Raw genomic sequence first — 13,355 nt, 5'->3', positions numbered from 1 at the left:
GTGCTTTGATGAGGCGCATGAAACATCACAACCGCCAGGGAGAGGCAGCATCCATTATTTGTGCTTATTGGAAGGGGTACAAGGTAATTCTACATGCTAATCTGCCTAATGTGGCTTAAAGCTGAACTCCAGGAATTCAGCCACTTTGTTAAATGTGAGGCATACTATGAGTTAAGTCCAACTAGGTTCATGCCACTTCTTGGACTTATCTCTTTGTTTACATCTAACAGTTTTAGAGAGCTAACAGTTTTAAGTTGACACATTTTTATCCTCTATTTTGTGGGATTTTAAAGGCACCTTTTGATTGCAATTAAGACATTTATATATTAAAATTAAAAAAAAAAATACCACATATAAACATTTTATATGTACAAATAAAGTGTTATTGTGTTTGTTTTTTTTTTTGTTTTTTTTATTATTATTGTATATACATTTCTTAATTGCAATCAAAAGTTGCCTTTCAAATGCCACAAAATAGAGGATAACAAATTATTGTATATACATTTCTTAATTGCAATCAAAAGTTGCCTTTAAAATGCCACAAAATAGAGGATAACAATGTGTTGATTAACCACTTTACCACCGGATGATTTTGCTGTCTTACGTCCAGGCCACTTTTTGCGATTCGGCACTGTGCGACTTTAACTGACAATTGCGCGGTCGTGCGACGCCGTACCCAAACAAAATTTACGTCCTTTTTTTCCCACAAACAGAGCTTTCTTTTGGTGGTATTTGATCACCTGTGCGATTTTTACTTTTTGTGCTATAAACAAAAAAAGAGCGTAAATTTTGAAAAAAATAACAATATTTTTCACATTTTTTTATATGAAATTCCGCCCCAAAAAACTTTTTTTTTCCCCTGGCTCGACTTTTTAAACTGCATTTCCCAGAGAGAGTTTGCCAGGAGGAGGGGGAAGAGCTATATTTTCTCAAGCAGTACAGGACACCCCTTCCTTTTGCTGTGAAGGAGTCTGTAGAGTGCACATCGCTGTCCAGTGTGCACCATCACTGCTGCATGTCAGTGGCCTGCGCAGGATCCAGAGTGCTGAGTTTTGGCGTGATGACAGCCAGAGTCACCTGGGCGCAGTGCAAAGACTAATGGTTGCGTGACGAGATGGAGAGCTGCAGTATTGCTGGGACTGATGTGCTGCTGCTGTGGGAAATTACTTACTGCTGCTAGAGTGAGACCTTTAGAAACTGATCATACAGCCATATAGTAACTGTATTGCTGCCTGCAGGCTTGACTGTAACTGTTCTCGTGTGCGCCAACGGTACAACTGGGCCTCAACTCTAGCCAGCTGAAGAGTTAGGACTAAAGACTGTCCCTTTATGGCTGCTACGCAGTGATCTTCACCTATTGCTTATGCTAAGAGGTACCTCTCAGGGGGCATTGCACCATATCCTAGACTTTCTCCTAGAGTGCACTCTAGACTAGTTATAGTATTATTATTCACATTGCAGTTAATGCTTATATTCACTGCTTATTGCTGATCTTGCTGATTTAAAAGTTGATTCCAGTCTGGTGTTACAGAACCCTAACCTAAGTCACTGTGGCCTAGAGATCACAGACTGTGTCTGAATCTTTCTTCTGTGTGTTCATTTATTTTCAAACCTCCATTTACTCTAACCCATACCAATTCATTGAGTTAAACAGTCTTTAATTTAAAGCTGCGTTAAATGTGTCCGCTCTTGTGTTCTTATAAGTGTGTGCAGTAACTTTCACTACACCAGGTGTGTCAGAGGGGCTGAGGTTGTTCTTGGAGTCGAGGTGCAAAACAGAGAACCAAAATTAGCAAGCCTCTTCTGCAGGGGTAGCGCTACACATATTATATATAAACAAAGAAATGTTTTTGGCAAGGTAGAGATGCAACTACCACCAGTGCACGCAGGATAGTTGTACTGAGCATTGGTATTTGTAGTGGTTTCTCCAAGGATGATTCCTGATGAGGAAAAAAGTGTTCTCTCACTCCTTCAATACCCATGTGCCCTCCTCGACATGCCTGTATTCTTTTAGGTCATGTACCAATGCTTCTAGCAAGTATGTTTGAAGAAATAAGTGTAACTAGGAGCATAAACAAAATAGAGACAGGGTAGTCTTATACAGACATATAGTTTCAAATGGACTTTATGGTGTATCCACTTTTGCAGCCAAATTGGGGTAACACCTACTTTATATATGTTACATGTTCTCATTCACAAAGCATAACTTTAAAAAACAAAAAGTGTTGCTCTTTTTGGGGTAGGTAAAAAAGAGAACCAGAACCTTTAATAAGTGGGAATGCAAACAGCGCTACCTATCTATACTCACTCACCACCACTATACTCCAAAAGTCTAGATATTTACACACTCTAAACTATATATATATATATATATATATATATATCTTCTGTAAACAATATATACCAAAGTGCAAAGTGCTAAATGTGCAAAAACACACATGATGCCAGTTGTTGCACTGAAAAATACAAAAATGTCCTACACGCAATGTGCAAAATACAAATAAGCATATACATATAAAATATGTGCAAAAGATTCATATATTCATATTATGCAACTATTTAAATATGCGTGTAGTATTCATTCAGAAATAATAAAGTTACTTTAAAAAAGTTCATGCAAATTAATTTGTGCAACAAAGTTCATAAGTGCCCCACGTAATATCAAAACACCAATTCTTATGAATTCTTCATAAATTCTTCTGATTTCTACCAAAATAAAGTACTCTTCACCAGGGGGCAATCCCCTTTGCTCCCCCACAGTTAAATAAAGGGTATTTAGGAAGGTGAAGGGAGGGGCAGCACTAGGGAACATTTTGGCCAAGTTTTCTAGCAAGTTCGAAGGCATATTGCAAGTGAAATAAAAATATTAATGGAAAGAGAAACATTGCAAGTAAACATATTAAAACCTTGATTATATTTGCCTTTACTTGCAATTTCTTAAGTTGGTAACAGGAGCTCTTTAATGTCCGACACTTTTTAATTACAGGTGCGGAAGGAATACAGAAAACAATTCCGTTCTTCTGCAGCAAAGACTGTGGCAAACTTCATATACAGGGGCCTTGTGAGTTCTTTATACTTTCATGTACTTTATGCTAGTTTCCTTTTACAGTTGCTTTACCTGGATGATTCCATGGTATCTGAACCTTCATAAAATGTCAGTACATACAGAATAATTCACCATACAGTCCAATGGTATCAGATATTTTCCAACCCCTCCCATTATTTTTAGCTGCAATGTCCTATTTATAGCTATTTTTTGTGTTACAAAAAATGTTTAGATTTATATGTTCACATTCAAATGTTATGCTACTATTTAGTGCATTTTAATGTAAGGGTAAACCTAGTATATGGTTTTAAAGAGTACTTAAAGCTGAGTTCCACCCGGTTTTGTGTTTATTAATAGTTAGCAGCTACAAAAAGTGTAGCTGCTGACTTTTTTTAAACACACACACTCACCTGTCCCACAGTCCAGCGATGCGGCCGGCGGGAGCCTCGGTTCTTTCCCACTTCTACCCACTGCACCGGCATCTCTAGTGTGGGCACCCGGCTGTGATAGCTTGCGGTTTCACAGCCGGGTGCGCACTGCCGTGTCCTGAGTGGACGAACAATTTTCTGGGACCTCTAATGTGTCCCAGAAGATTGCAGGAAGGGAAGGGGAGAGGAGAACTTCCGCTCGAATCGCCTAGGCGGCCCGAGTGGGAGTGGGAGCCGGTGCCTGTCAAATCTAGATACCAGCTCCCCCGCCCAAAAAAACTGACAGGGTCAGGAGGCCTTAAAGTGGAAGTTACATTTTTGGGTGGAACTCCGCTTTAACATCTGGAGAAGGTTCAGAAATGAAAGAGATAAATGCAATTTCTTTACTGAAAGCCTACCATCTCATGTACAGTGATGTAAAAGAACGCTTAATGTACCATGTAAACTAGAATTTGTAGCATTGCAGCTAATATAAAGTATAATAAAATCATGTGTTAGATTTTTTTTTTTTTTTTTTATGCAGTGCGCTAAAATGTTTATTGTTTAATTAGAGTTCATTCAAGGATTTTTCAAGAGGTACACTCACATGACAAAAGTGGAAGACTAACATAGATTCATATGATGCCTGTATGCACATTGACCCTAAACAATGATAACAAGTACTCTTTTATGAAAATACAGTCATCACATAAATGGTTTTGAATGTCATTGGGGTGGGTTGTCTAGGATACTCCAACAGTAAGATCCTCTTGACGTAAATCCTAACTATGTTCACATGGGACCTTTGGGTGTCCTTCTGCATCTTAGCATGTTCAATCACTACTTATTACATTCTTCATAATGTAAAATAAATATAAAAGCTAACAGGTAGAGTTGGAATCCTTTAGGTTTGACCACAACAGGTGCACAAGCACAGGGATCTTACTGATAGAGTCCCCCATTGATGTAAGAGACTAGCAGATGGATAAGCTCTCCCGCATCTACCAAAAAAAAAAAAGTTTGGAAGGCGCTGACTCTTGTTTTTTAAATCCTCATGCATGATGTTATCTTGGGTTTGTTTTTATTCAGTCCACCACCCCCCCATCAAAATGTTCATAAGATAGCATAATTTTTCTCAATAATGTGGTTGTCCAAACTGGGCCTTGTTACCGTCTGCTCCAGGTTAGTGGCCTGTGCCAAAAGTATTTCTTCTAATATATTAGCTAGCTCTTTTGGCAACTCACTTTATTTTACAGCAGCTACCCAGATAGCAAGCAATTGAGCAATTGAGCTGAAAGTTTGGAAATTACTTGCTAAGCCATTGCTAGACTTGCCAGACTTGCCAGGCTTCACAAGTTTTTGCACATTGCATGACTCCAGATCAACTTTCTTTGCAAACAATCCGCAGGTCTGCTGCAAGTTCTGGTCGAGTTATGTTGTGCAATAGTCTTCCCACCACAGGGGTCACTGTGATTTACAGAGCTCTTGCTGTAGACTCGCCACTGCAACTTTGCTCCTGTTAGAGACTTGCCACGCAAATTTGCTACAAACTGGAAAAATTACACCTGGAACTTGTCCTTCAAGTGCTCTACAAGTGTTCAACTTTCCAGTGAAAATGTGCAGCAAGTAAACAGACTTAAAATTCAACACTGCCACACAATTGTGGCAAATTATTCCTGCTATCTGGGTATTAAGTGTGATTTTTTTTTTTTTCCAAGTGGAAAAAAAACTTTAAAAATGTGAGTAGACACTTTAGCAGCCAAAGCTCTCTAGTATCTAGACGTCGAAACAAATCAGCAGGCAGATGTTAGTATTCAAACTACAGTAGGTCCCCGGGTTACAAACATTCGACTTAAAAACGGAGGGAGACAACAGGAAGTGAAATCTAGCCTTAGGGAGGGAAATTCACTCCTGTAAGAGTTACCATGGGAAAAAGGGGTCTCCATTGAAGCTTTATCACCAATCCTTGTTTCCAAAACAACCCAAAATTCTCAAAATACAGTTGTCATTGGGACAGAAAGTGAGGTGAAATCATCTGAACAGGGGTACAGACAGCAAAACAAATGGTACAGGGGTGTTAACCCTTCCCTATGCTATCCCAAAAACTTAAAAAATATTCTTTTGGCTGGAGCTAAACTTAACAAATGTACCTGTTCTGACTTACAAACAAATTTGACTTAAGAACAAACCTACAGTCCCTCTCTTGTTTGTAACCCGGGGACCGCCTGTATAGCTTTTATTGGAAAACCACGTTACTATGCACAGTGCTTTGCAAATCTGCATTTGTTTATTAGCATTAGGCTCAGTTCACTAAGATTTTTCTAATCTTAATATACAACAATAAGGATCCTTATGTTGGTGTTTTAGGTATGTAAATTGAGCCCATTGTCCCAAATAATGAAACAGTTATAAAGTTTAAGCTGTATTCAGTTTAATTACAATCATATTGAATTTTATTAACCCTTGCTGTCTGTCTTTTAGCTATTTTCAATCTGTCATAGCATAATGGATTAACCAACACATTGCTCCTTTACAGGTTAATTATTTGACTGAAATATATTTTGCATCTTTTATAACTTTATATCTCCCCACAGATCCAAAAATATCTCATAGCACTGAAGAACAACCTTCCTTCTATGTCACCAACAAACAAAACATGGACACAGCCAAAATATAAATTTCTTATTCCTGTAAATCAAGAACTAATGAGGCTATTCCATCTATGGAAGGTTAGTCATTATACGTCATCATGTCGGTGTTACACTTCTTACCAAACATAAGCAGATTTTTAGGGAAGAAGCGCTTACTCTGCTAATTTGGACACGTTCCCAGTTAGTGAAAACCTGACATTCAGTTGAAAGTGATGTTGTACCCAAGTGCTTAGGAGTTACTGATATTTCTGTTTTGAGTGGGCACCTACTCCTTTTAAAGACTCCAATGTTAAAAACGTTCTGATAGTCCTCACTTCCATTCACAAGGCCAAAATGAAAGTGCCACTCTTCCATTCTGTATTCCTTCTTTATTTGTTCATTGTTCATTATGGGAAATTAATCTGAGGAGAATTTAATCCTCATATAATTTTGTACATGGCTGGGAATTCTGGTGCAGAATTTTAAAGTGCAATACAAATAGCTTGATGAAAGTCCACTGAGTCTTCAGAAAGGGGGCCTGTATAAAAAGTATTAAAGTATAACTAAAGGCAAAACTTTTTTTAGTTTTTGGACAAAGTGGAGAGGGATTAGAACACTTGTCGTTTTTTTTTTTCTGTCTGTTTCGCTCACCCTGTCTATTTGTCTTCTTTAACTTTTATCTATCATGAGGGAGATTTACACTCTTTTTGCCCTGTTTACCCTTATTGTCAAAAGTAAAACAAAAATTTTTGGTTTTCCCTTGAACAGAAATACAGTGAAATCTTACAGTGGGGGCACTAGTTACGGTGACTTTGGAGGAATTTCTTCTCATTTCCTGTTTCGGCTATGGGAGAGGAAGTGAGGTGAAATCTCCCCAATGGAACCCAAATGGCCAAAAAAAAAAAAAAAAAACTGACAGGGGTTATAAGCTTCTCTTACTTTATCCAAACTGAAAAGAACAGTTCTGCCTTAAGTTCTGCTTTAAGGACTACAACATTGTTTATACAAGCAGTGGTTGGCCAGGTGGTGCTTACAGGGCTACCCACTGTTCAAATCATGGTCCATTCAGCAGGAATCGGCTGAAGTTCGAGCCATTTATGGCCAGCCAAAGCTTGACACCCTTTTGGTTATTTTTGTCATCATAGATTTATTGGCAGTAATTATGTTACCGGTGGCTAGCATTGTTTACTGATTTATGCCTTCACTCCTGGGCAAGATCAACACTAAGGGATTGGTGGGATGTGCGGCATCCCTTGCCACCCTTCTGAAAAGTTATCCACCAATATACAGTTTCCTCTAATCCCCACCTGTTTTACCCTGAAAATGTCGACCCACCATGCTGCAATCACATGCATTACACGCAGTTGAATTGTGGTTGTGACATGGCCCCAATTACTTGAATGGGTCTTGTTTGGCAGGAAGGGTGTTTCATCTATGTCGTGGCCACAAAGCTCCTTGTTTAGGTGGCTTTTCAGGCGGCAATAAATCATGACTTAGCCAACTGCCTTTACCGGCCTGGGCCACATGTCTGAAAGAGCCCTTAGGCCAGGTTAATATTATTATTTAGGTGTGCTCACAACGTACATTTCACTAAAACAGGTTTTCTTGCTAATGGTTCATTGACAGTTATTAAGCAGCAGAATCAAATGTACACTACTTCGATACAGCTGTGGTGTTGCCCTATCCAACTAATATTGCTTTTGTGTTACGAACGGGCAAGGCTCCTTTATCAAACTGTCTCATGCCTATGTTTCTCAGCAGTGTAATGAACATCTAGTGCTAATGTATGTGTCTTATTTTTTCTATTCCTCTTAGTAAGGAGAGAGTTTGTTTTTCTGGTTTATATATATGCTTTAACTTATTTAAGACTGCCCACAGTACTTTTACTGCAGTTGGATGGCACGGGCAAGCTGGACCACGTACATGTACGTCATCCAGCCTGTTCCGGGTTTAGGGGCATGCAGCACGCCGCTCCCATGACTACTGTGTCCACTGGACACAGTGGTTTGTGGATGCCGACACCCGTCCACATTCGGAGGCTGTAGGGTTATCTGATCACTATGTGATCACATGATTACAATGTCATCAAAGCTGTTATGAATTAATTTCATTCAGAACAGCTGTAATTGTTATAGTGATGCTGTGATTGGCCCACAGCTATCACATGGTACCTGGGCCAATCACAGCACCCTGTACCATGTGATTAGCTGTAGCCAATCACAGATCGCTAGTAATCACAGCTGCTATGAATTTAACCCATTCATGGCAATTTAAAAAATTACTGTTACAGTGATAATAACTATAAAAGCAATCAAAGTGTAAAAAAAAGTCCCTGATCACCCCTCCAGAGTAGTACAGTGTTAATATAGTCACACTGAACTATTCTTTTTTTTAACTCACTGTTACAAAGTCAGTTTTCCTGATCACCACCACATCAGTCATATGATGATGCTATAATGCAGTGGTGACAGTATGTGAAAAAAAACTATAAGAAAAAAACTTCATTTTATTTAATTGTTTCAATTTCCAAAAAATCGAGACAAAAAAAGTTAGAACTTGAAAAAACTCTCCATGCCTCCTACTAAATACCTTGGATTGTCTACTTTCCAAAAAGGGATAATTCAGGGGGGTATTTGCACTGTCCTGGCATTTTAAGGACCTCAAGAAATATGATAGGTCATCAGGACTGATCAGTTTTCATTAAGATATATACCATAGTTTGTAGACACTGTAACTTTCACGCAAACCAAGTTATATAGAGTACACTTATTGGGATTTTCTTTTACCAAACCCATTGTGGCCTATATTTTATGATGAAATGTGATTTTATTGCTCATATAGCAAAAAATAAAAAACCCAGTGGTGATCAAATACCAACAACAGAAAGCACTACGTGTGTGAAAACAATTATATAAATTTAATTTGCATACAGAGTTGCATGACCAGTTAACGTAGCTCAGTGCTGAATAGCAAAAATGGCCTGGTCATGAATGGGGTAAAATCTTCCAGAGGTCAAAAATGAACGGTTGGTAATTGCAATTTTTTCAGGCTTTAAAATAGATCTAGTAAAACATGCCAAATACTGTATATTCAGCAGCGAGTAAAGCATTTTTTTCCTTTTATTTTTGTTTAGTGTAAGAAGTTTAGGCAAGCATTAACCCCACAACGCAAAGCTGCCCTTGAAGTTAAACTATGTGCCAGTGACCTCTTTCGTGGGAAAAAGAAATCTTACCCAGCAAGGTTAGTATTATTATCTGTGTAGTGATAAGACAGTTACATGAAAAATTACAAATCAATGGGTAGTAATAGAAGTATTAAGCATTATCTGTTTTTATGTATGTCTTTCTTCTTCATGTGGCTTTAGCCTATTGCAGTATCAAGACCTATAAATAACAGTCAATCTCTACTTTTTTAGTGCTGAGAATAAGTTAGAACCTTTGTCAGGTTTTTATTGCTATCTCTGACACCAATAGGGAAATAAATCTTCTGTCACTTCGTGTCCCAATGACACCAGGAATAGAAAGTTCTAATCCTTACAAAATCTGCAAAAAAAATTTGAAATAATAAAGATCAATACAGTTTCAGCACTGAGAATTCAATGACCCTTTAATGTGTATATGTGTTGCAGTGCTCCTTAATTAGAAAAACATACATTCATAGATATATTTTAAAAATATCAATAAATATCATATGATCGATTAAATATACAACTGCTGATAAACAAATGGAACATACTAAATCATTCAGAATAAAATGTCTAAGTGCAAATGAAAGCACCCATATGCGGGTTTGCTAAGCTGATTCTTGTGCTGAGATGGACCATTCAGACTCCTTTACATTTTAAAGAGATACTATGTGCAATTTTTATTCATCTGTGTAAGTGCAATTTATTTCTGTCTTTAATAAAAATGCTACAGTGAGTACTATGCAAGTTTTGTCTTTTGTTTTGGAAATTGGTTAACCTTTCACCACCTGAGCCAATGGTGCTTGCTGGTTCAAATAGGTGGAGGATTTGTGGAGGAAAGTGAGACGCCAGAAAAACAGGCCTAGAAGTTTTATACCAAAGCTCAATATGACCTTTGTTGTGGGGGTCATACCTTTAAAGTGAGAGTGTGCCCATTGGTGAAATCACAGTGGATTGTCACAATACTTTACTGGATAGTGTTTATGGTGGACTTTTTTCACAGACTTTTACTTTGTTATTTTGCATTTAGTGATTTAATTTGCACTTTGATATTGTATTTGATATTTTATTCTGAAGTATTTAGTACATTCTATTTATTTATCAGCAGGTATTAATATGTTTGATATATTTGTTTGAATATATTATATTTATTGGAATTTTTTTTATATATTCATAAATGTATGTTATTCTGATTAAGGAGCAGAGCAACACATATACACATTTTACTATTTGTGCTTGAAGCTAAGGTTTAATTGATTTGTGCACAGAATTTTTTTTTTTTACACATAGTTCCCCCTTAATACCACTCAACTCATTGCAAGCCATACCTTATGCAGTTTTCTTTCCCTCAACCACGAGTTTAGGAAAAAAACATTTTTGATTCCCCATTGACAAAGTCAGTGTTGATGAGGGAATCCCTCCTGCAGCGCAATTGTGTTCTGCTGGTGGGGAACCTTCCTCCATGGCAGATTACAATGATCACTGCTGGTGGCTATAGCCACTGGCAGTGTTCACACAAATGAAACCCAACAGGCTGGTTGTACTGAAGTCGATTGATGGATCGACTACAGTACAACCAGCCTGCCCATTCACGGATCGAAATTCGGCCGATTCTTGCTGAACCATCCAAAGTTCAATCAATCAGAGGCTGGCCTTAGTCAAATGTCAAGATATTAAATCCCTTTCATGGTCCACCAAACCAAACCCTACCCTTCTCATATGTATGAAAAGTCTCATCTATTATGCTATGCTTTGTCCCTGTTTGGGTCTAATACTGAATGTCTTATCTGGACAATATGCAGTAATGGATATTTTTTGGACTCAAAGATCATAGTGCTCCAAAAGTATTTGGATCAAAGACCCAAACACATTATTATTATGTAGCAAGTAATAAATGTAATTCTTACCTGATCACCAATGTTCTGCTACACATCTATCTAATTTCTTATTTTTTTAATTATTATTTTATTCTTCCTAGTGTTCCAAAACCATTCCAGGGAGATTATGTGGGTATACAGAAAAATCCCAAACTTCAGAAGCTGGTTACAGCTGTTCCTGGTAAAATAGAAGTAGCTGCCAATGTCCAAAGGATCAGTAAAACTGATGGCAAGGTATAGCTTGTTTATTTTTACCAAGAGTTGGTCGGTAGATTTCTTTCCTGTTAATTTATGTTTAATTTAAAATATATTTATGACAGATACAGTACATTGAAAATAGACTGCTAATAATATTATTACAGAGGACGTGAAAGGGATTATACAAAAAATAGCTAAAATAATTCACAGTGGTTGAGTAGTTGGCATGTAACAGTCCATATTCCCATCGCATACGTTCCTGGAATGAGCTTTCAAAAGTATTGGGTGCTGCAGCGACCACCAGCTGGATACTGGAGCATATATAACATAATATAAATATTCACCAGTGCACCACAGATCTTCAATTACATCCAAAATGTTTTCATTGAAGAAATATCACATCACAAACAGTGTAATGCAAAGTTTCGGAGCCACGCAAGACCACTTTGTCAGGCATGTGATGATGCCAGGTGTGCTGGCGAATATTTAGGTTGAGTAGTGTTGTGTCTGCCCTAAAGCATTGGAGTCCTCAAATTTTGGCCAGGGCACTATCTGTATGAAGTTTACATGCTCTCACTGTGCTTGCGATAGTTTCCTCTCACACCCCAAAGGTTAATTGGCCCCTGTCTAAATTGACCTCAGTATGTGTTTTTGTATTTGAGATTGTAAGCTATTTGTGGGCAGGGACTTATGTAAATGTTCAGTATTTAAAGTGTTGTATACATTGTCAGCACTATATGACCTCTTGCACATGATACTCCCGTTTGAGCATCTACTTTTTCATCAGTTTTTTTTTTTAAATGTATTTGCGTGTATTTTTGCGCATGCGCATATTTTTGTGCAAATGCGTGGAAACTTATTTTTTTGTTCTTGTTTTGTGCATGATGTAAATGGCCATCGCTCCACAGGGAGCGATCGCGGGTGCCCGGCAGCAATAGCACCGCTGGACCTGCTGATCAGCTTACCCTGTGGCGAATGGGCACGCGTGTTCCCCCGCTAGCGGTCCCGCAAAGCGACATACAGGTACGTCGTTTCGCGGGACAGAGCCGACCAGCCTCCGTAAAACTACGGTGGCTGGTCGGCAAGTAGTTAAAGAGACTGTTCATTGTTGATGAGAGAATGATGACCATTGTTATACAGCGGCTGTTTTTGGCTTCAGACGTTTTTTTTCTGCAGCCCATAAACTCCCCAGCATGTTATCTTATGTGTCCATGCACACATAGGCTGTTATCAGAAGTTTTTGGCAGGGCTGTTTCTGATTGGAAAAAAAATCCCAAAACCAAATGCGTATGGCTCAAAAACGCTGATAAATGCAGAATAGTCATGTTTTTCAGCATGTTTTTGTGGGGTTCTTTTAAGCTTTATTCAGAGTTAGAGCTTTTTTACAGCTGAAAAATTCCTCTGAAAACACACTAAGTCTGTTTTTTTTTTCCAGCCAGAAAACACCCCTGCCAAAAAACGTTGATAACTTTCTATGTGTGCATGGACACATAGGATAATATGCTGGGGAGTTTACTGGCTGCACCAAAAAAAAAAAAAAAAACATCTGACGCCAAAAACAGCCGTTGTAAAAACTAGGGATCGACCGATTATCCGCAATGCCGATATATCAGGGCCTGATATGCACTTTCCCCAATATATCGGAATCGGCCCCTGAGGTTACCGATACAGTTAGAGGCATCACCCTGGTACCGGCGTCCATAGCCGACGGTCGGCTGTCTTGTAATGGTATCCAATGCGGCTGAGAAGCCGCTCGGCTGTCATTACAAGGAGCGGGAGGGGACATCCCCTCCCTCCCGCCGCCTTCCACAGCTCGCCCGGGTCTCCCGTCCAACTGGGAGACCCGGGCATCCTACCTGCACGGCCGCCGAAGAGAAGACCCGGCTCTGATCGGGTTTCCATGTAAAAAACCCTTCCGGATACTCGGTGGCAAATTAAAAAATAATGCGAGCATTCAAAACAGCAAAACTTGGCGTTTTGAATGCTTTTAAGTGCAGAGGAGGGGTTTGGGGT

At 38.7% G+C, this 13,355-nt stretch overlaps 1 protein-coding gene across 2 annotated transcripts in view; it reads left to right on the top strand.

Moving 5' to 3' along the window:
• The window catches only part of MYO1A (myosin IA), a 148,995-nt gene that overhangs the window by 120,639 nt on the left and 15,001 nt on the right, over positions 1-13,355 (top strand). Inside the window, exons 22-26 of one of the 2 annotated variants that reach the window (XM_082244518.1) lie at positions 1-83; positions 2,987-3,061; positions 6,048-6,182; positions 9,217-9,323; positions 11,246-11,378. The exon at positions 1-83 is cut by the window's left edge and continues 4 nt beyond it. In XM_082244518.1, coding sequence (XP_082100644.1) covers positions 1-83; positions 2,987-3,061; positions 6,048-6,182; positions 9,217-9,323; positions 11,246-11,378 — 533 coding nt within the window. The remainder of the gene's footprint in view (positions 84-2,986; positions 3,062-6,047; positions 6,183-9,216; positions 9,324-11,245; positions 11,379-13,355) is intronic. The other variant, XM_082244519.1, reaches the window with a different exon arrangement.

This window comes from Pelophylax lessonae (assembly GCF_965119305.1).
Source record: "Pelophylax lessonae genome assembly, chromosome: 2".
Lineage (NCBI taxonomy): Eukaryota > Metazoa > Chordata > Amphibia > Anura > Ranidae > Pelophylax > Pelophylax lessonae.
Note: the sequence above shows the minus strand (reverse complement) of the source record. Positions and strands in the feature narration are given on the sequence as shown.